At 36.4% G+C, this 22,533-nt stretch overlaps 4 protein-coding genes and 1 long non-coding RNA gene across 7 annotated transcripts; 3 read left to right on the plus strand and 2 right to left on the minus strand.

Annotated features, from left to right (window-relative positions):
- Positions 1-2,365: 2,365 nt before the first annotated feature.
- LOC107470708 (probable methyltransferase PMT2) lies at positions 2,366-4,173 on the minus strand. Its single transcript, XM_021129089.2, has 6 exons — positions 4,091-4,173; positions 3,802-4,003; positions 3,420-3,708; positions 2,886-3,239; positions 2,729-2,806; positions 2,366-2,649 (listed from the first exon to the last, which is right to left on the minus strand). Exons 1-6 carry the CDS (start codon positions 4,121-4,123, stop codon positions 2,418-2,420), a joined length of 1,188 nt encoding a protein of 395 aa, XP_020984748.1. The 5' UTR covers positions 4,124-4,173; the 3' UTR covers positions 2,366-2,417.
- A 2,273-nt stretch (positions 4,174-6,446) lies between these two features.
- LOC107467940 (uncharacterized) lies at positions 6,447-7,135 on the plus strand. The gene is made up of 2 exons (XM_016087172.3): positions 6,447-6,957; positions 7,023-7,135. The coding sequence occupies exons 1-2, from the start codon at positions 6,663-6,665 to the stop codon at positions 7,037-7,039; spliced, it is 312 nt and encodes a 103-aa protein (XP_015942658.1). The 5' UTR covers positions 6,447-6,662; the 3' UTR covers positions 7,040-7,135.
- Positions 7,136-7,781: 646 nt separating this feature from the next.
- Positions 7,782-11,373, plus strand: LOC107467950 (uncharacterized). Of its 3 annotated transcripts, none has more exons than XR_001587930.3 (7): positions 7,782-7,884; positions 8,141-8,268; positions 8,503-8,588; positions 8,691-8,779; positions 9,378-9,429; positions 9,538-9,594; positions 10,981-11,373. It is a non-coding gene; the product is annotated as an uncharacterized LOC107467950 (long non-coding RNA). The 3 variants fall into 3 exon arrangements; XR_001587926.3 differs by having other exon boundaries at positions 8,498-8,588; positions 10,981-11,367; XR_008001971.1 differs by having other exon boundaries at positions 7,823-7,841; positions 8,498-8,588; positions 10,981-11,368.
- A 398-nt stretch (positions 11,374-11,771) lies between these two features.
- On the minus strand, positions 11,772-14,689 carry LOC107467931 (uncharacterized). Its single transcript, XM_016087161.3, has 4 exons — positions 14,516-14,689; positions 13,268-13,945; positions 13,085-13,183; positions 11,772-12,517 (listed from the first exon to the last, which is right to left on the minus strand). The coding sequence occupies exons 1-4, from the start codon at positions 14,669-14,671 to the stop codon at positions 12,158-12,160; spliced, it is 1,293 nt and encodes a 430-aa protein (XP_015942647.1). The 5' UTR covers positions 14,672-14,689; the 3' UTR covers positions 11,772-12,157.
- Positions 14,690-16,289: 1,600 nt separating this feature from the next.
- On the plus strand, positions 16,290-17,117 carry LOC107470699 (uncharacterized). Its single transcript, XM_016090113.1, has one exon. It carries the CDS (start codon positions 16,290-16,292, stop codon positions 17,115-17,117), a length of 828 nt encoding a protein of 275 aa, XP_015945599.1.
- Positions 17,118-22,533: the final 5,416 nt, after the last annotated feature.

Genomic DNA, 22,533 nt, shown 5'->3' on the forward strand with positions numbered 1-22,533 from the left:
TGTGAATAATGGATCGAAACATAAAACTATACCTACAAATGCAACAAAAAGAAGTCCTCACTAAAGAGCTTGGACACCAATCAAAAGAAGTCGGGTAAAGCAAAATAAAATAAATATACGATTTCAAAAGATCTTTTTAGAAATGGTGTCACTCCTGCACTAGCAATAGCAATGCCATTAGGGGACAACACGATGGCATTCTACAAAAGGCAACAATTTTTCAAAAATTCCAGAGACACAGCCAAAGTTCATAACTATGATCCCAGACGGCAAAACAATTTCAAAAGGGTTTTTTTAGCAATAAACAAAGCAACAACAGTTAAACAAGCTATCAAAATCTCAAGACGCCAGTATCGATAACGTAAAAACAAAATTCATCACCAACATTACTATTCAGGGGACCATTCAGAATAGTGTCATGAATGCAGAACAATCGAGACAACAAGCAAAAGTGGATAAAAACACCAACCTTATGAAATTTGAAAAACGGAAGGGCACGTTAAGTAGAAAAATCACGAACGATCCTCTTTGAAAGCTCCAAGAACTCTTCAAACGAATCAAAATAGAGAAAATCTTGAAACCGAAAAATGGTTACAAAACAAGAAACAAAGAAAGAAATTGAAGGAGTTTTTTGCAATGAAGGAAGCAAAATGAGCATTTTCAGAAATGGAAAAGGGAGAAGAAGGAGAGCGTGAAACATTATATAAGAGAGAAGGGGTAAAACAGTCATTTCACATTCCTCTTTAAAGCCATGCGCGGATTGCAAGGAAACTGCCACGTAACGTTCGCCCCTCATTTAAAGTGGTAATGTTCAAAATTTCAAAACACGTCGAGTACCCGACCTCTTGAAGGCTGCGTACCTGACAACGAAAACTGAAGCCACGAAATGCTTGAGCCCGACCTCATGAAAGCTCGGACTCAAACAGGGGCACTGTTCATACCCTAGCCCAAAACATAGAGCTAGGCTCAACAAGGACAAAAAGGCCCACCCAAAAAGGGTAGCCTCTACCATTTACCCGACCTCTTTAAGAGGTCGGACACGGCGACAAGGACCAGTGTTACTTATCTAAATAAGTAATTGCCTCCCCAAATCTCTGCTGCTATTTCTGTCTCTCCTAAAAGATAGATCCCAACGAACTCTCAAAAATAAAAGAAACGGTTATCCATCAATTAAAGGTGAAAGTGGAACTACTCTAAAAAATGTGGTCATCAAACTCTACTATAAATACACTGACACCCCCCTTAAGTATACACACGCTCTATTCTACTAAAACCCTACTTAAAATCCTTACTAATTTAAACATCGGAGTCTCTTGTAGGTACCATCTCCCACCTCCTCACGAGGAACTCGGACGCTGTTACCTCAGCGCAACAAGTCAGATGCTGCCTCATAAAGAGTCTGAACCTCACATTCATACCCAATCAACGTTTTATGTAATTCTCGGAATGGAAACTAAAAGTGAGATTTGTCATTCTCCTATTATGTCTCGATTCAATTAGAATTTTATATTATTTTTAATCATTTTATTAAAATAATTATACAAATAACAAAATTTTATTGGTTCTCTATTAAAGTGATATTAATATATCATCTCTCTAAGGTGAGATTTATTTTATTTTGTCTATTAATTTTAAAAAGTAATACTTTAAAAATGCTCTATTAGACTTAATATAAAAGACCAAAAGTGTAGATAAGAATTTGAATTTACACATTAACGATTATCAACGACACATCATCAAAAAAATTAATGAAAAGATTAATTTATCTCATATGATATTTTCTTAAGAGACTATTAATCCTATAAATTAAGAATAAAAGATAGAGCAATGCTAGGGGTTAGTAACTTTTGTGATTGGTAGCCAATAAATAGCCATCAATAATAATTTAATGGTGTGAGATTGATGTGAGATTTCATCCAACGACTCACATTTCTCTGCTGGTTACATGTTGGCCAAAATTTAACAAAACTGCTAACCCCCTAAACTTTTCCTAAAAGATATTCATATATAATTAACTTAAGATAAATAAACAATGAGAAAGTCTAGGGATCAGCAATTTTTGTATTTTTTAGGCCAACACTTAACTATCAAAAGAAAATTAAGTTATTTCTCACCATTGAATATAATCTCACCCCATTAAAAACACTATTAATAGCCAATTAATAGTTACAAAACATAAAAATTGCTGACCTATTACTCCTCATAAACAATGTCTATTTTAGATTCATATATTATTAAATATGAAATTCGTAACTCGTAATAAATTTGTAATAAATGATTTTTTTTTTTAGGTTCTTTAGTATAATTGAGGTAAAGGCCATGCCTTTGACCATAATTATGAATGGAGGGAAAATAATCTAAGTGAAGTCAAATATTCTCTTAGAAATACAAGACATGCCCTATGTCCTATGATATTTTCATGTGGTGGTGATGTTGGTGTCACCTTCAACCCAATACTGCTTGACAGCAAACAAAAGCTTCTCTTGCTCAAGTGGACCATCCTCGTGATCCACCATTTTGGTCTTCCATCTCATTCCCCTCACTATTCTCTGAACCTTCCTCAACACATTCTCTTCATCTCTCAATATCACTGCTCCTTCCGGCCGCAGAATCCGGTCCATCTCCAGTAGCATCTCTTCTGCACTACATCTGCATAAATCAATTTCATTTCAGTTACACATTCATGTGATTGTTAATGAAATAACAGAAACAACATTAACCAACTTACACATTCTTGTACAAACTGAAAACACCATTTGCGTGGATCAGATCATATGTTCTTGGATATGTGGAAAATGCTTCACACCTTGTAGAGGCAGAATTACACAAATTAAGGTTTATGAAAATGTTGTGCTTCACACAAAGGAAAGCATGTCTAAATTTACCAATCATGATAAATGCCGATCAATCCACGCTCCAAGATAACATCAAGAGAAGCTTTTTGAGAAATGGTAGGCACAACATTCATAACCCACAATTTGGTTGAATCCAGAGCTGCAGCAAAACTTCCCAGACCAGCATTCATGTCCATGATGTTGCGATACCTTCCCGAGTCAATGATTTTGTTGACCCTCTTGTAAGCATTTACATGCTTCTTCCACAATCGGCTGTCCTCCTTGTATACCTCCACATATTCTCTGCTTACGCTTGATGGAATGGCGTTGAGCCTCTCTGGGAATGGTTTCCATGAACGGCTTGGTCCGGGGCTAGGAGTTACACACTTTTCCATCTTCTTGTACCTAGTAGACAGGATCAATAAAGATCAAATTCTAGAGATCATAGAAACTGTGATATCATATAAAAAAAATTACTTATTTCAAAAGTTTAAACTGATAGAAAAAATACACGAATGATTATATATCTATCACATTGAAACAATGTTTCTCAACTGCTCATGAGGTTGAAGTGAAGCAAGTTACCAGACATGATCAGCATGGGTGGATTTGCATACTGCTGCCGCCGTGGGTGGAGTGTCTTGTTGGCTGCAATTTAATCTTTTTCTCCATATGGCAATGTCACCCTTTTCATATTTCTTTTCCCAGCAAAGAAGTTTGGCAATATCTTCAATGTTCCTTTGCTCCTTCTCAAGTTCCAGTTGGGAACGCTGCCATTCTTGGTAGTTATTCTTCCAATTGATAGGTGGACCGGAAAGTATCCAGTAACCACCAGGCCTGAGAACTCGGTCAACCTCCATCATGTACATTCCATCTGTGCAACAATAAGTTCCAAAATTTCAGATCTTGTCAAGGAACCAGTGAATAGTAAGTAAATAAGGAGCATCATATCATAGTTTATCATCACCTTCTGTGTCCCATGGAATGAGACAGTGAGAACAATGTGCCATGTCAAAAGATCCTGAAGGGAAAGGCAGCTTCATGGTTGCAAGAACGCCAATGATAGCAGGAATACCTCTTTCCATTGCGTATTGCACTTGAGATTCATGTCCTCCAATTGACATAGTAATTACATTTTTCTTAAACATGTATGCACCAAAACTAGCAACCTAACATCCATAAAAAATTATTCCAAGTCTAGAAGGTAGAAAGCAATTAATTATATCAAAATTAAACTCATGAAAAACAAGACTTACCCTACACTCAGTATCCAATGCAGTTCTAATCATTCCCGTGTGGAAGGGTATAACAGATGAAAGTTCATCAATGTATGCATCAAGTTCTTCAACTTTTCTTGCTGAGCAGGGCAGTGCCTTTCTTGACTTTCGCCGCTGCGACGGTGACACGGCGTGTGATCGATGAAGCTTGCATCACACGGCTTGTAGTTGTATTCCTTGATATGATCACCATCATTGTGATTGTTGGGAGTGTCATACATGAGATCAGAGAGAGTAATGCACTCTGTTCTTTTGATAACTCCAATGGCTATTCTATCTCCCTTTCCGAAACCGCTTCGTTGCCATAAACCAACTACGTAGAAGAAACCGCACAATCCAACTACAATCAAAACTGAAGTTAATGAACAATTCTTTTTAATGGTGTCTCCTCCTTGTACTTTGCCCCTTGTTAACATGATGATTCTTTGTTTTCTCCGAACTGCAGAAATATGTATCGTATAATGGGGATTAGTTTGTTGGTTGCGACACTCAACTGTTACGCCTGCTTCTTGTATGCATTCCGTTGGGTTAGTTGACTTGGCGGTTCAACTCTTCACCAGTCACAACCCTTCACTTCGTTTTTAAGCTTTTTGAATTGAAAAATGTTGTTAAAATAGTAAAACCGAGTCTAATTATCTTTAAAATAAAATTGATAATTTTTTAATTTATTTCATTATTTTATAATTTTTTTAAAGTAGTGCTAGGGAGCCAATGGGCTAAGTTAATTTTGGGTTCACCAATGTTCGAACTTTTGACCCTTTTGAATTTGGAACTCTAATACTATATTCTAAAACCACTCATCCCAAAAGCGTAACTTGATAGGACAATGTAACACTAATAATCATATCTCTAATACTTTCTAAACCTTCATTGTACACATTGTACGCTTAGGTCATTGGCTCCCTATACTTTCTCATTTTTTTATTTTAGAGGATTTTTTGTTAGAATTTTTAAGTTTATTTTTTTATTAATTTGTTTAATTTATATACATTCTATTTTATTGTATAAATATTCTTGAATAATTTATTTGATATGTATATTTTATGTTTGTTGTATAGATATTCTTAAATAATTATTAAACATATATTATATCTTTCGTATAAATAATTTTCAATGATTTTCTTTTTAAGTCTACGTTAAAATATCGCATATATAAATAAAAATAAACAAGTTACAATACAAGTACAATTATGAATAAAAATAAAATAAGAATATTGTGAATTGAATATGACAAATATTTAAATTATTATTCTTTAATAAATACTGTAATTATAATATAAAAACAAAATATGAATACATGAACTAACATTGAAGAAGCCACGTTTATGTTCTTTATCAATAAATATGTATGGTTACACTAATATGAAAAATATAACGGAAATTTAACAAATTTAAAGAGTATAATGAACCAAAACAATGAAAACATAACAAGAGAATATAGTTTCAAGGTGGATTATAGCATACAGATGCTATTTCATAAAGAAATAAAAATATTTTTATTTGTGGATTGGTTATTCCACACCTAACCCTTCTTTCTTTAGGTAGGGAGCAGCTTGACAAAATTTGGTAAAACTTGTCCCAATAATGACTAGTGATACTTGTGACGGAGTCACATGTGAGATAATAGAGCCTTGTAACCAAGTCTTCTTATAAGGAATACACGGTTTTATATATTTTAATATTGTAAGTAAAAATACTGTTCACCACTTAAATAACAATATTATTAAGTTGAGGTTTGTAATCAATAACTTTTATTTTGATATATTAAAAAATATTTATTCATTTAAAACATAATAATTAATAATTTTTTTAATGAATATATTTTGAGTTTATTAAAATAATTGTCTTGTAATGGATGCGCAATTTGACTTGTCTTGAGAAACCGGCAAGTTGTGGGAATACCAAGCCTACAGCATATGCAGCATCTTCTTCATGATGCTGCTCTGCAAGAGTTGCTTATTAGAGAAATGAGGGACAACCTTGATTGCCAGTTCCTTAACTGCCTAGCCTCAGTGCAAACAGTAACCATATCTCATGTAACAATTTAGAGGAACTGCCACTACAAGAAAAATATCCATTTAGCCACACTTTTTTTAAGCTATATTTGAAAAGCGTAGCCTATTCATAGAATAGGCTACGCTTTTCTCTGTGTTGCCTTTTTAGATGAGAAAAAGATATACAATTGTGGCATCATTTAAAAAGTGTAGCCTTAAGTATTTTAGAAATCACTTATAAAGCGTAGCCTTATCTAAATATCTATGAATACACTTTTCTCATCTAAGAAAACGCTTTTAAAGAGTAGCTTATTTATTCTGTTTCAGGTGCGCTTTTAAAATGTCTCCTAATATGATCCTCAATAAACACTTACTAAAATCCCCCTCACTCACGCAGCAGTGCAGCACACACTCTCATCCTCACTCAACATACACAAACACGAAAGAGAGAAGAAATCAGAGGGAGAAGGAAAGGAAAGAAAGAGAGGACGACGCCGTCTAGGGCTCCGCCGCCGTCGCCGTTGTCGTCGAGCGCCAGTGAGAGAGAGAGCTCGAGGATGAGAGGAAACGCGATGGAGGAGAGAAAAAGGAGGTGCTCCGTCGCCGCTGAAACTCCATCACCACTGCTAGGGCTTGTTTCAGTCGCCGTTCTGCCACCGTCGGGCTTCTGTGCCCCCGCCGAGGAGCTCGAAGGGAGGAAGGATGGATGTATCGCCGCCTTTGTGCTCTGTCGCGGCGCTGCCGTCAACTGGAGCTCGCCGCTGAGCTGCTGCACCACCTCCAAGCCGTTGCGTCGCCGCTCATCTCTTCACTGTCACTGCTCAACACCATCGTCGTATCCTCTGTCACCAGGTAAGCATTCTCTGTTCTGCATCCTCTCTTTCTTGCTCATTCTCTAACTCGCTCTCACTTTGTAGTTCAAAGGTGTGTATGATTTTGATAGTGATGATGAACTGCAATGGCTAATTGAGATACAGAAGGTATGTATCAATTTTCAATTGGTTCTGTGAATTTTTGGGGGGTTTTGGGTTCTAATTTAATGTGATAAGGAGAAAGAGAAATTCAGCAAAGAAGTTTCTTAAGCAAGACGCCATTGATCTGCTTGCGAATCATTTACAGGTTGCTTACAATAGAGTAATTGATTTATTTTTTCTGCTTTTGTTTCATGAAATTTAGAAAACCTGTATGCATAAACTAGCGATTTTATTTTTTAATTGTAATTACTTTCGCATACAATTAGTAAATTACGTGTTTGATATATGAATTACTATAGTTGTTATTATACTGAGCTAGGACCAAATACAAAGTCTGAGTCTATTTTAACATTTTTAATCAATTTTCAGTATTGAAACTGTTCAAGTGGATTTGGCATGTTATCACACAAGGCTGTGCACCTGATTCAAGGCATAAACGAGCAAAAGGCAAGGTTTCTGATTCACAATGCTTAATTGCTCAGATAATTGTTGTTGCTGGATTAATTTCTTTATTTTGAAATATGAACTGGTTTCTAGTCTTCCACATAGTCCAGCTAAGAAAGCCTATGTTACTGATTAAGAACTAAGAACACTATTCCATTTAATTGTAGCGAAAGAGAGAAAATCCTAATGAACCAGGTTCACCAATTTTTACTATGTACTTATGTACTATCCCTTATTTACTCTGTGATGTCCCTCATTAGGTTCATAGTATCTTTTGTAGCAGCAATGCCCTCTGGATCCCTTGCCACAACAAGGAAGGTATCAACTTGGCCTCCTTTCTCTCAGAGAATAAAGCAAACAGGTGCTTTTCATTAATATGTACCAAGTTTGTACCAGATTTTGTGGGCTTAACCCAAAAACTATATATTTCAAGTCTTTATGTTCATGGAAAACTTGATATACAACTCTAAACTGAAATGCTAATGAAGTAGTATGTTTCATCATTAGAACATGCATATCTATTATCTCATTGTTTCCATCTTAAATAGTAGTTTGTTATTCTTTCTTAAACAAGTTTTAAGATCACTTTTGCAGTTTCTAATTCTTCACTTTTATAGTTATGCTTCACTTTTACTCCGCTAATTTGATGCGTGACGCCTCGCTCAACGACCGAGTGGAGCTCCGAATTTTGGGTGACGTTGGTGCCAAGATCCTAGTCATAAACTTTGATACCCCTGGTGTTCAGGTGCCTAATTTCTTATGCCCATTCCCTTTTTCTCTTCAATTTTTTTATTTTTCCTACTCGGTAGTTGACGAATCTTGCCATGGTTGCCTCTAGTTACAGCTTACAGTTTATAATACAACTTTCCCAATTTAGCTTCGCTTTTTTTTCTTTTCTTTACCTTTTTGTTTTGGCTTACGGATTAAGCTTCCATGTCGGTGGTTTCGATTTTGATTCTTAAATGTGATTGTAGTTTAGGGAGAGACGGAGAGAGAATGAGAGTGGCGGAGGCCGGAGAGACGGTGCTTGTTGCTCTTCCACCTTTTAATGCAGAGCATCCTCAGGTTTAATAGCATACCTTTTGCCATGATTTTTGCGTTTCTGTTCTTGTTTGCTGTATGGTTTAGCTCTTACTGACAGATATTTCTTTTTGGGGGTGTTTGTAGACTATATTTGATAATATTCTTAATCGTAAGATACCTTGGCCTGCAGTTCCTGAAGAAATGAGTCCTGAAGCTCAAGATCTTATTGATCGGTAATAATCATGTTATCTTCATGTTATATGTATCTGGCAATTGCAAACTGTTTATTCTGGTCAGCATTTTAGAATATCAATGCTTTGTTTATGTTTCCAATACTGAGCATGCTTCCATTAATTTGGATATTTTAGCTTGACTGCTCAAGCCGAAGATAGCATTTGTGAATGTATATTGTTTAGCAATCCTGGTGCCATATCTGCTAAATATGAACTTTATGTTAATAATCTTGTGACAGTGACCACTACTGTCTCACCTTTCACATGGCATTATCCTTAAACCATGAGAACAGCAATCCCATTGTATTTGGTGTTCTGAATTATTTGACTGTTGTCAACTACATAACAAGCCCATGATTCGTTTTTTACCCCCCCTCTTAACTGTGGCTTTGTGTAAAAATGAAAATATGATTATAGTTTGTACAAAATCTAAGTTTTATTCTATCTAAAGCTTTTTCTTTATGCTCCCTTTGCTGGATGCCGATCTGTTATAAATTATGGTTTTTTGTCCTGCGTTATTGTGCTAAGTTGAAGTCACGATTAGGATAGAAAAATGAATATTTTCTTGGATTAGTACCTGAGATGTGTTTATTTACAGATTATTGACTGAAGATCCTAACCAAAGACTTGGAGCTAGAGGTGCATCAGAGGTGATTTAATTTCTTATTAGCATACAGATGCTTGTTCCCCATTTTTATGATCATATTTCATTTTACTTGCACTTCAAACGTCACATTGATAGATGCTTAATTATCCAGGTGAAAGAACATGTTTTCTTTAAGGATATAAATTGGGACACACTTGCTAGATAGAAGGTATGTAATGCTTCTCAAGTCATAATTAAGTACTGTTAATTTCATCACTTCAATGCAATATGCGTTTCAATTAAAATTATAATTATTCCCTAATATAATGAATTATATTTCATCACTTCAATGCAATGGTTTATGGTTTGGATTTGTCAGTTTTATTTTTCTGTTTCGACAGTTAAGTCTTTATTTGTCAGAGAGGTCTATTCAAGAGTCAGGATTATTCTGTGAACATATTGCATTATTTTCTGAATTGAAGAATCTTAGTCTCATCTATCTAATTGCTCATTTTGATTTTGAGAGGTCTATTTCCAAAGTCAGCAGATTTTTGTTTGTTATGAAGTAGTCTCTGACCTATTTTGGCACCTTATATATCATATTTGTTAGTCATTACTCATTATTATGTATTCTTGAAATGTTAGCTCCAACTCTTTTAAGTGTCTATAGCTTTTGAGAACCTTGTGTTTCTTTGGTGATAAATCGAGTTAAAATTAAGATTAAAAAAAGGTGATTTCTTTGGTGGTCTTTTTATAATTACGAATGTCATTATGAATATTTTTTTAACTACTTTTCTATATAATTATGCAGGTAACAATGAAGATTAAGCTGCCTATTATTGTGGTTTATTGGCTAAGATAGAGTGCTATTTAGAATTTTTACATGTATGGTTGACTAATGATTTTTATTAGAAGATACTTTTATTGGCTAAGTGATATTATGGTTTTGATATGGCTATGCTTACTTTAATTTGAGATGTATAAATTTTTACAGTTAACTTTATTCTTGTACTTTTGGATCAATATTATAAATATATTTTGGTTAGAGATAATTTTTATTATATAAAGAAATTATTTAATATAATTATGTATTATTTTTATTTTGTAATATTCAACTCATTTAAATAAAAATGCAGAATTATTATATATGTAATCATATTAACTATTATGTTGTATTAATAATTATTATATATATATATATATATATAGAAAAAATAGTATACAAAAAAAAAAGAGACCTAAGGCTACACTTATATACAGTAGCTATAGTATATAAAAAAAAGAGGGACTTAAGGCTACGCTTATAAAAAGTAGCTATGATATACAATGTGGCTATGCTTTAGAAGTGATGCAGTAGTGTTGAAAAGCGTAGCCTATTCTGGAAAAATAAAAGCTGAAAAGCGTAGCCTTTGGTCCTAGATAGCATCACTTGAAAAGTGTAGCCTATTCTCAAAGGCCAAAAGCGTAGCCCTTGGTGCAAAAAAGCGTAGCCTTTGAGAATAGGCAACGGCCGAATAGGAATCACTCCAAAAAGCGTAGCCGTAGCCTAAGGCATCATTTTTTTCACTTTTGGCTACACTTTTCAAATGTACCTGAATGGGTATTTTTCTTGTAGTGTGCCCCAGTGGATTTGCATCTTCTCACAGCTTCGGGATCTTCGCATTCATTAATGTCTTCCCTTGCCAATTTATACACACCGGAAATACTTGGCTGGCCTCTCACATGAAAGATGCTACAGGAAACAGGAGCAGATTAGCACAAAATTGCTCACATCTCACTCATAACTCTGAATGACTAGAAAACCAGATACATAAAAACTTAGCTTCAGCATAAAAATTTTATCAACAATGTTAGGGAATCAAGAAGGTATCAACCAAAAATCAGCCAGATGGCTCTGGGTGAATCCAAAACTTCTACGTAAATGATGCTTATGCTAGGTATTAGGATGTTTCTTCTATTAAGTATCAGAATGTTTCTTTTTCATACTAAATTAAGAATCAGGATTGTTGGAAGTTCCATTATCTCTGCCCTTATTTCTCCAACGTATCATTCAGAATTTTAATTTGGGGTGAGAAGCAATAAATATCAAATATTATAAATTAAAAACAAATAAAATTAGTTAAGTTATTTACTTTTTGACTGATCACCTCTTAGTTCATATACTTTTCCAAATTCAAATTTTATATTATCTTGTTTCATATACTTCATTATGTTGGTTAAGACACTTCAATTATTCTTGGGAAAAAATGTCCATTTTGTACTTGATTAAGCTAATATAGATTTCTTTTACAGTAAATATGTCGTACTTTTAAATTACATTGCAACTGTTTGCTGTTGGGGATAGTAGCAATGAAATGTATTGATACGTGTTCAAAAACCTTAGTTTATAAGAAAGGAAAGGAAATATGCATGTGAAATAAATAGTAAATTTGGTTGAAAACTTACCATTATAGTACCTTTAACAAGCGTTCTTAATAAATAATTTAGGCTAGCATTAAACAGAACAACAAAACATCTAACAATCTGTTGCACTGTTTTTTCAGTTGTTCAAACACCACTGGCCCTTCTGATTTCATTGCTAATCACGGTGTACGCTAGTCATGCAAATTTACTTCACTAAAAAAGTCACACCGCAAAATCTAAAATAGAAACGGATAACACGTATAGATTGATAGTGTCATCCTGGTGGTATTAAAAGATCTGCCTAAAATTCTCATCTTCATTTACTTCCTTTCCTTCGTAGAATCCAAAAGGCTTAGACTGAAGTATGCAAAAGCTACATATAATTCAGTTCATTGGTTACTCCTAAAACATTCACCATCATCACTATCGTATACTCCATTTGCAGAAGATGCTTTCCAAAAATTTTCACTTGAAGCTGCTGCTGCCAATTGGTTGTCCATCATAAAATACTTCATGTCATTGCTTTCATGTTGCACCCTCCCAGTAATCTCCAGGCACAAACTGTTGCTTACGCCTTTGTTTGTTTGCCTATCTTTTGTATGCTTCTTAGTGAATCCTAGGTCTACAAAAATGGGCTGTACTCTAAGACTTGGATTTGGTCTGATACGGTTCACTTCCTTTTCATTTGGTGGACGTAGTATTCTATTGTCAGACTCTAGTTCTGAAACTTCATCTTCATTCAGAAGAACCTACAAAAAGCAGACCCCTTTAAACTCTGTTCGCAGTAAACAAGTATATCAAGTGCATATTTCATAACAGATCTTTTCTTTGCAGCGAGAAGTGAAAATTTTCTATTGTGTCAGAATCAATTTTATAAGAACTTCCAAAGGTAATCAGTTTGCATCAAAATCAATTATACAAAAGAAGAATCAAACATGAACTTGTTGCTAATTTGCTATAAGGGCCATTAAAGAAAGACAGAGAAGAAAACATGTATCCTAGGTACTTTACAGTTTAGGCTAAACTACATACCAATAATTGTAGTATAGCAAAAACAACAAAGCTTGTTACATGAGTATTTAGTGTCATCTTCAAGACTTCCATTCAGTAAACAACATAACAAATAATATGTGAAACCTCAGAGAAATGGAAAAAGCAGGATAACTTGAGATACATATATAAATAACAGGAAAAAATATCATGGTGAAAGGTATCTATTTCTAGTCATACTCAAAGGACATAGGATAATTCATGTCATCCCGCAGTGAATCCAGTTTAGTAAACTTTTAAGCAGGAAGACATGGCAAAATACTAACCTTGCGTCCAACCAGATCAAAAGTCACAACCACTTTATTCCGTTTGGCTCGTTCAGCTTCTTCCATCTCCTCTTGTTTCTTCTTCAACATCTCTTTCTCCTGAAGAAAAAGAAGAAAAAATTTGATCAGACTACCAGATGTATACATCATTGCAAGTTGCATACAAGTAGTAAAATATAGTACCTCCTTTGACAACCAACTGTTTCCATCAATCTCATAATAGTCACTTTGGTCATCGATAACAGTTGTACGAGCAGTAGCATTTCGATCATATTCGACAAGCCTCTTTGCATAAGCTTCAGCAGCAGCTTCGGTATTCGATAAGGGGGGCAATGTTTCTTCCAGACCAGCGTACGAGCTGCCCTCTTTCAACACAAGTGCGCCGCAGAAATGGCAAGGCCCCTCTCCTTCTTGTTCACAAACTATTTTGCCACATGATAAGCAATTGCTGACCAGCCTGTGACGACGAGCTTGACAAGAGCATGGTCTTCCCTGCTGAAACACAATTGACCCTTTGGCTGCCTCGGCAAGAGAAATGGCTTTCCCAGCCTTCTTCTTTTTGGAATTCCCTTGGTTTCCTTTCTGTGATGTACTCGATTCACCGCCTGAAGTTGGAACCTGATTTTTCTGATTGCTGGGAACTGCATTCTTGATGGGTTCGGCATTACTTCTTTGGACTGTAACTGCTTTTGGTGCTCTCGATGATTTCTTACTTCCACCTGCAGATGCCTCAACTGAAGGTTTGACATAGGCATGCAATTGGGCAGTTGGAACATTGGATTTGGTTGTGAGTTCTAAGTGACCCCTCCGTCTTAAATATTCTTCAATCACAGGCTTCCCGGCTTCCTGACCAATTATATTCTGCAGAGGAGAATAAAGATAAAGTAATTCAGAGTTAAATCTTCTACTCAAGTGAGACACTAAAAGACACGACCCACTCATAAAAAGATAATCTCTTTTGCAAAACCTACTCTACGACCAAATATTAAGGTGCCATAAAGTTTATTTTTGTACATGAAAGCCTTAAGTCATAGATTTGTGACTGATTTGTAAAGCTCAGTTATGAAACAAGGTTCTTGAATCCAACTATTAGATCTCAAATTACAAGCTAAATCATGATGTTCATTGTTGACCAATATAAAAGAAATGCATTCAGCAGATGCAGTATACCTAATCTCATCACGAATTTTTAATCACAATTTAATGTAATCAAAATTACACATAATCAAACAAAGAAACATCAGAAGAGCCCAAAATTGGTATTACACAGCATCCTAATCCTTCTGCAGTATAAAGTAAACATAAAATAAACTAGAAAGTAAGTTAGATTCTCAAACAAAATTAATTCATAGCAATTGAACCCTAAATCCCGTAAAACATAATTCGAAGTGTGTATATATATATTCCAGCTGAAAGGAAGAGATAACTTACATCAAGGTACTCCTTAGCATCGCGAGGCTCAGCAAGGTCACAGTAAGAAACAAGTCCCTTTATAATCTCTTCATCCAAACCCAAACCCAATCCCGTCTCTATCTTCGAACACAATTCCACCAGCGCCTTCTCCAGCCACTCCCCCGCCGATCCCATTCCTCTTTATCTCTCTCCCAAAATCGCAAAATAATGATTCCCTACATCGCGGTCCTTACATAATTTATATAAGCAGTTAAGCACCCATTATGATCTTGCCACGTGAACAATCCAAGACCCACTCGAGGACCCCACTTTTTTTATGACGTGGCAATCACACTATGAACCAAGATTCTGAAAACCAGATCTTGCTTTAGTTAATAATTTAGGATACATTTCAAGTGCACCGGGAAACACCGGTGCACCAGTTATTTTAACCGTTGATTTTAATTAATATATATTATATATATTTTTTATAGTTTAGATCAACGGTTAAAACAACTGGTGCACTTGAAATGTTTTTAATAATTTATTAATTTATTAGTCCAATCAATTCAACTATACTTCAATCAAAATATTATTTTATAATAAAATATAAATAAATACAATAAAATTATAAAATATAATTATATTTTAATATAAACTTTAAAATGATATCTAAATTAAAAGTATTATATCACTCAAAGTATTATAATTTTTTCTAAATACAAACTAAATAAATATCCAAATATTAAAGATAAATATTAAAATTTATTATTAATCATCAAAATCAAAAACCAAGAGTCATATTTAAGAACCTTCAACTATTTCGTTGAATCACATACTCCCAAATAATAATTTTTTATTACTCTTAAACATATCTTTTAACTTTGTTAGGAGCAATTCTTCAATTTAATAATCAAAGTACAATACAAAGAATATGAAAAATTAAACTGCACACAGTATAAGAATTTAAAAATATGAAAAACAGCAACACAACAAATAAACAACACTATAAAAAATAGCAACAATCAAGAACAAGAACAATAAAAAACTGACATGTACCCTATAAACTCGGAAATGAGATCAAATCGAAACTGACCAGACAATTCGAAAAAATTAACAGAAGAGCTCAATTACGCAACTCGGTTGCAGTTTTAAATTAGTCAAATATTATCTGCAGTTCGTTACCAATAATAACGGCACCCACAATATTACTAAAAGATCGGAACAAACAAAATCTATATAAACGAGCCAATAAGTTCGGTAAAGGACAAGTCACACAATCCACTTTATTTCTTCTTTGCATTGCTTTCTTAACACCTTATTCTAACTTAAGCGTCGGAGTGCTTTTTGCAGGTGCTTCCGCCGTGGTGTTTCATTTTGCTGAAGTGTTTCATCCTTCACCTAGAACGACGTATAACTCTACATCGAAGCTGAACGTCAGCGGAAGGAATCTTCATACCTCGACTGCACATGAACAGAACATTTGGCGCCCACTGTGAGACCAAAATTTATCTAACCCTACTATTTTCTTTGCCTAGCTTTTTACTCTTTTTTGCAGGATTTTCGATCCTCAAGTATGGCCGATAATGGGATTCAACAACACACACAAGCAGAGCTCCTAGCTTAGAATGCTGAGCTTCAGGCAGAAATTCAGAGAATAGTCGAGCTGTCTTCTGCCAATAATTCTGGAAAGCATGAGGAATCAAACTCCAAAAGCTTGGCTCAGGGTAATACAGACCCTCTGAATATCAGCCCGCCAAAGGAAAAGTTGACCTTAGACAACCCTTTTTCCGAAGAGATCACCAAGTTTCAGATGCCGCAAAACTTTGTGTTACCCACCGCCCTTGAGCCATACAAGGGGTTTGGTGATTCCGGCGCTCATGTTAAGAAATTCCAATTTATGATGTTTTTTAATGGCACTAACAATGAACATGTGCTTTGTCGAGCTTTTCCAACTTATCTTGATGGTGTTGCATTACTCTGGTTTTTCAAGTTGTCTGCAGGTTCAATTTCTTCTTTTGAGGAGCTGGCAAGATCTTTCATCGATTACTTTGTCGCATCAAGAATATATGTGCATGGATTAGACTACCTAGGCACAATCAGACAAGGGCAACACGAAAGCCTAAAGGACTACATGACTCGGTTCGCTGAAAAAACCATAGAGATTCCAGACTTAGACCCGGCAGTCCACCTACACGCCCTTAAAACCGGCCTCAGACCTGGCAAGTTCTCGGAGACGATTGCAGTAACCAAACCAAAGACGCCGGAAGAGTTCCGAGAAAGGGCTGCATGTCAAATGGATGTCGAAGAACTCCGTGAAGCTCAGAAAACGGACAGACAACCACCCAGAAGAGAAGAGGAAAAGGCTTTCAAATTACCAAGCAACAAGGAATCAAAGAAACCTTTCAAGCTCACACCAAAATTCGATACTTATACCAGATTCAATACAAAGAAAGAAAAAATAATCAAAGAGATTCTCAATGCCAAAATAATAAAGCCCCCTGCCCGAGCAGGAAGTTACCAGGATCAGCGATTTGTAGACAAAAGTAAACACTGTGTTTTCCACCAGAAGTATGAACACATAACGGATGAATGCATAATTGCCAAGGCAACGAACCTCGGAAGAAAAAGATTACAGTAGATGGTCCAACCTTAATCCACCAAAGGGGGTCATAAACTGCATATCCGGAGGATTCGTTGGGGGAGGTGAGACAAATGTGTCACGAAAACGAAGTTACCGGGCAATGCTGGCAATTGAAGAAACAGTACCCCAAAGAAAGGTGGATACAACAGAACCCAAAATAACTTTCAGCCAGGCCGACCTATCCTCACCAGGCCCAAACCTCGACGACCCAGTAGTGATTTCCATCCAAACAGGAGAGTTGTTGGTAAGAAAGGTCCTCCTGGACCCAGGTAGTAGCGTTGATGTCTTATTTTATTCTACTTTCCAAAAATGAAACTATCTAAAAAAACTATGCAACCTTCATTCAGAGAACTGGTTGGGTTCTCTGGGGAAAGGGTCCCAATAAAAGGCTACATATGGTTAAAAACAACAATGGGAAACACCCCATTATCAAGGACCATTGATGTCCAATACCTTATAGTCGACTGCCCCAGTCTTTACAATATTATCCTTAAAAAAAGACCTGCTCTGAACACATTCAGAGTAGCGGTATCTACTTTACATCTATGTGTTAAGTTTCAGGTACAAGATAGTGATATACCACTATTTTATTATATATTTTGGACTGAATTCAGTGGGTTTTATCAACTATTCTCATACTTATTTATGTAAATTGCATGTTTTTAAGCTTCTTTCCTAATTTTGTGCTATGATTGAAAACATGCTTCCTAAGCCTTAAAATTGTTAATTTTTAATCTTCCTCTATTACCATTCGATACCGTGATGTGTTTGTTAAGTGTTTTTAGGTTTATAGGGCATGAATGGCTTAAAGGAGGAAGATGAAGCAGGTTAAAGTGGAAGGAACACAAGAAATTGAAGAGTTGAGAAAAGAGGAGCGACGCACACGCATGGCTGACGCGTGTGCATGACTAGGAGCGTCGTTAAGCAACGCGTACGCGTGACTGACGCGTACGCGTGGCCAGGTGCAAGGTTCAGCGACGCGTATGCGTGGCCGACGCGTACGTGTGGCCGACGCGTACGCATGACAGGGCGTCACGTGCTGCACTTAACAGAACTCGCTGGGGGCGATTTCTGGGCTGATTTGGACCCAATTCAAGCCCGAAAACGCAGACTAGAGGCAGGGATGGAGCTGAGACTGACTACACTTTCACTTTCACTTTAGTTTTTGATTGGTTTTTGAATTCTAGTGAGAGAAACTCCTACTTCTCTCTAGGGTTTTGACATTCTTAGTTTTATCTTCTAATTGGATCTTGAGAGAGATAAGGCTACCTTCATTCCTCATCATTTTGTTCCTAGTTTCTTCTTAAATTCCCTTATTTACTCTTTTCCATTTGATTATTGAATTCATGTTTGATCTTGTCACTTTTGAATCTTATTAATGCATTGGAGTATTTTTATATTTATTTTTATTACTTGTTTGATTCATGTTAATTATTGTTCGTGCCAATTTTTATTTAATTAATTTTTCATAATTATCATGTCTTTTATTTACTCCTATTATGTGTTTATGAAAATGGCATTCATGTTAATGGAGTAAAACTCCCAACTTGGTTGGGGGTTGGGTAATTGGAAACACTTGAGTTGTGATACTCAAGTATTAATCTGTAATTGGGGATTGCTGGCTAACTCGATTTTCACCAACTCTAGTCCTTCCCCATGAAGTGACTAGGACTTGTGAGTCAGAGTTAGTGATAGCCACTTGACTTTCCTTCAACTGTTAGAGGATAACTAAGTGGGAGCAATGAACCTTTACTATTATACTTGGAAAAGACAACAAGGATAGAAACTCCAATTCTATCCCCTAACCAAGGCTTTTTATTTTAAATACATATCACCTCTTGTTATTCATTCATTGCTTTAATTCCTATTCATTGCTTTAATTCCTAGCCATTTATTTCTCCATTCTCAAATTCAGAAAATATTCAAAAAAATCCTAACCAATAATTTGCATCTCATGTCAACTCTTAGGGAAACGACCCGGGATTCTACTCCCGGTTATTTATTATTAATTGTGACACAATTTAAATTGATAGTGGAAATTTCGTCGGTTAAGACTGTACTTACAACGCTGTTTTAGAAAATATTTTTCAGGAATTCTTAACCGGCATTTTTTCTCCCATCAGATGGCAGAATAGCAACAATACACTCAGATCGACAACAAGCTCGGCAATGTTACAATGCAAGCTTAAAAGGGGCCAACATAGGAGGAAAACCTCAACAAGAAGTGTAGGCTGTCCACAGCACAAACGAAGTACTATCATTAGTAGAACTCAATCCTCGGGAAGATTCCCAGGAAAGACCTTAACCAGCAGATGAACTCCAAAGGGTTCCTCTGACCTCAAAGGCAGAATAGTTTACGTATATTGGCCGAGCTCTTGAAAGAGAGGAAAAATCAAAACTAATAAAGGTACTACAAGACAATGCCAACTTGTTCGCTTGGACCCTATCAGACATGCTAGGGATAGACCGAGCATTATTTGCCACAAATTCGCCATCGACAGAACAATCCGACCCATGGCTCAGAAGAAAAAAAAAACCTCAGAGTGGAAAAGGCGAAGCCAGCCCTGGAAGAGACAACGAAGCTCCTTAATGCTGGCTTCATCAAAGAGATCCGCTTCACCACATGGCTCTTAAATGTGGTAATGGTAAGAAAGAACTCAGGTAAATGGCGCATGTGCGTTGACTTTACAAATCTTAACAAGGCATGTCCAAAAGATGCTTACCCATTGCCTTGTATTGACAAACTAGTAGATAATGCTTCTGGGTTTAAAAGCTGAAGCTTCATGGATGCATACTCTGGTTATAACCAGATTCTTATGCATCTAGAAGACCAAAGCAAAACAGCTTTCATAACAAAACATGGGAATTTTTGTTATAAGGTAAGGCCATTTGGCCTAAAGAATGCAGGTGCAACATATCAAAGACTAATGGACAATGTATTCCATCAGCAAATAGGTCGGAATATGGAGATCTATGTAGATGACATGGTGGCCAAGACTCCATCAGAAGGATCACATTGTGACAACCTAGAGAAAATATTCAAACAGATCCGAGCATATAATATGAGACTCAATCCAAAGAAATGTCCTTTTGGGGTACAAAGAGGAAAATTCCTCAGGTTTATGCTGACTTCACGCGGGATTAAGGCGAACCCTGAAAAATGTGAGACAATACTCAACAAGGCAAGTTCGAAAATAATCAAAGTATAACAGTTAGCAGGAAGGGTAGCCGCACTGTCACCATTTCTGCCTGCAGTATCAAACCGATCATACCACTTCTTCCAGATGATCTCCAAGAATAAAAAGTTCAAATGGACCAAAGAATGTGAAACATCATTTTTCGAGCTTAAGGCTATCCTATCCTCACCACCAGTACTACAAAGTCCAGATATCGGCAAACCTTTGTATTTGTACTTATCTATTTCTAATCATTCTGTAAGTCCAGTTCTTGTTATCGAGACAAGAAAGGCACAAAAACCAGTATACTTCATTAGTAGAATCATGCAACCAATCGAAAAAAGGTATCCCAGAATAGAACAATTGGCCCTAGCATTGGTAACAACAGCAAGGAGGCTAAGGCAATACTTCCAGAGCCACACAATAGTCGTAAGGATGAACCAACCATTACGGCAGATACTGACAAAGCCAGAATTGGCAGGACGGCTGACCAAATGGTCCATTAAACTTTCTGAGTTTGATATTCAGTTTCAATCAAGACCAACTCTGACATCACAGATCTTGGCAGACTTTGTTTCCAAACTTACCGCCAATGAGCAACATGACGAACAGATTTGGAAGTTACAGGTGGATGGAGCATCAAACTGCGAGAGGAGCGGAGCTGGGATAGTACTAAAGGAAGGAGAAACAGTAATGGCTGAACAATCACTTCAGTTCCACTTCTCAGCGAGCAACAACCAAGCCGAGTATGAGGTGCTCATAGCAAGTCTAAAGCTCACCCTCAGTTTCCATGTACACCACCTAACAGTATACTGTGATTCCCTGTTGGTAGTTCAGCAAATCAAAGGAGACTTCCAGGTAAAAGATCCTCTGTTAGAGTGGTATTGGCTCATAGCAAAGGATCTTATTTCAAAGTTCGATGAATTCATTATATCGCATGTGCATAGAGAGAAGAACACTAGAGCAGATATATTGTCCAAACTCGCTGCTACTAGAGCAAACACACACACGTCGGCACTAGCACAACTTACACTAGAAAATCCTAGTATCGAATCACTGTGCATAATGAACATCACTCATACAAACGACTGGAGAATGCCTTTTCTTGAGTATATTAGTGTAGAGACCATTCCCAGAAACGAGACTAATCCTCAAATCTTTAGATGAAAAGCAAGTTTTTATACAACTGTGGCAGGAGAAATATACAGACATGGTTTCTCACAACCACTACTAAAATTCCTCGGCAAGGATGAAGCCAATGAAGTCATGACCGAGGTCCACGAGGGCGTGTGTGGCAACCATATAGGAGGACGAGCACTGGCGGCCAAAATTGTCCGAACAGGATATTAACAATGAAAATGGACTGCATAACAAAGGTAAAAACATGTGACAACTGTCAAAAGCATGCCGCTATTTCAATGAAGCCTGTCGAAATGTTACACAGCATGGAGGTAAGATGGCCTTTCTATAGATGGGGGCTCGATATCCTCGGCCTATTCCCAAAAGCACCAGGACAGGTAAAATTTCTTTTAATTTCAATAGATTATTTCTCAAAATGGATAAAAGCATAGCCATTAGCAAGAATAACAGCCAAAAAGGTACAGTCTTTCATATGGAAAAATATCATATGTAGATTTGGAATACCTAAAGAAATAATATCGGATAACGGTAGGCAATTTGCAGATAGCAAACTTGAATCATTCTTGAAAAACTTTAACATACAACATCATTTTAGCTCAGTCGAGCACCCATAGACAAATGGGCAGGCCGAAGCAGCTAACCGAGTAATCTTGAAGGCAATGAAAAAGGCTCACCGATGCGAAAGGTGAATGGGCAGACTTGATCCCAGAAATATTGTGGAGCTATAACACGATAATACAAACCACTACAGGCGAGACTCCATTCAAATTGGTATACAGAACGGAGGCACTAATACCAATTAAGGTCGGCATCACTACCTTAAGGGCCGAGCTATACAGCCAAAGCCACAATATTGACACAAGGAAAGCCGAACTAGACCTCATGGAGGAAGATAGAAAAATTGCAGCTATAAAACAAAGAGCAATGAAGCAACTTATTGAAAGACAACATAACAAGAAAGTGGTACCCATAACATTCAATGAAGGAGACCTCGTCCTCAAAAGAATAGAGGAAGCAAGACGACCTTTATCACATGGCAAACTCGCAGTAAATGGGAAAGGACCATTCCGGGTTACAAAAGTACTCGGAATGGGGGC

Source organism: Arachis duranensis, chromosome 1, assembly GCF_000817695.3.
Source record: "Arachis duranensis cultivar V14167 chromosome 1, aradu.V14167.gnm2.J7QH, whole genome shotgun sequence".
NCBI classification, from domain to species: domain Eukaryota; kingdom Viridiplantae; phylum Streptophyta; class Magnoliopsida; order Fabales; family Fabaceae; genus Arachis; species Arachis duranensis.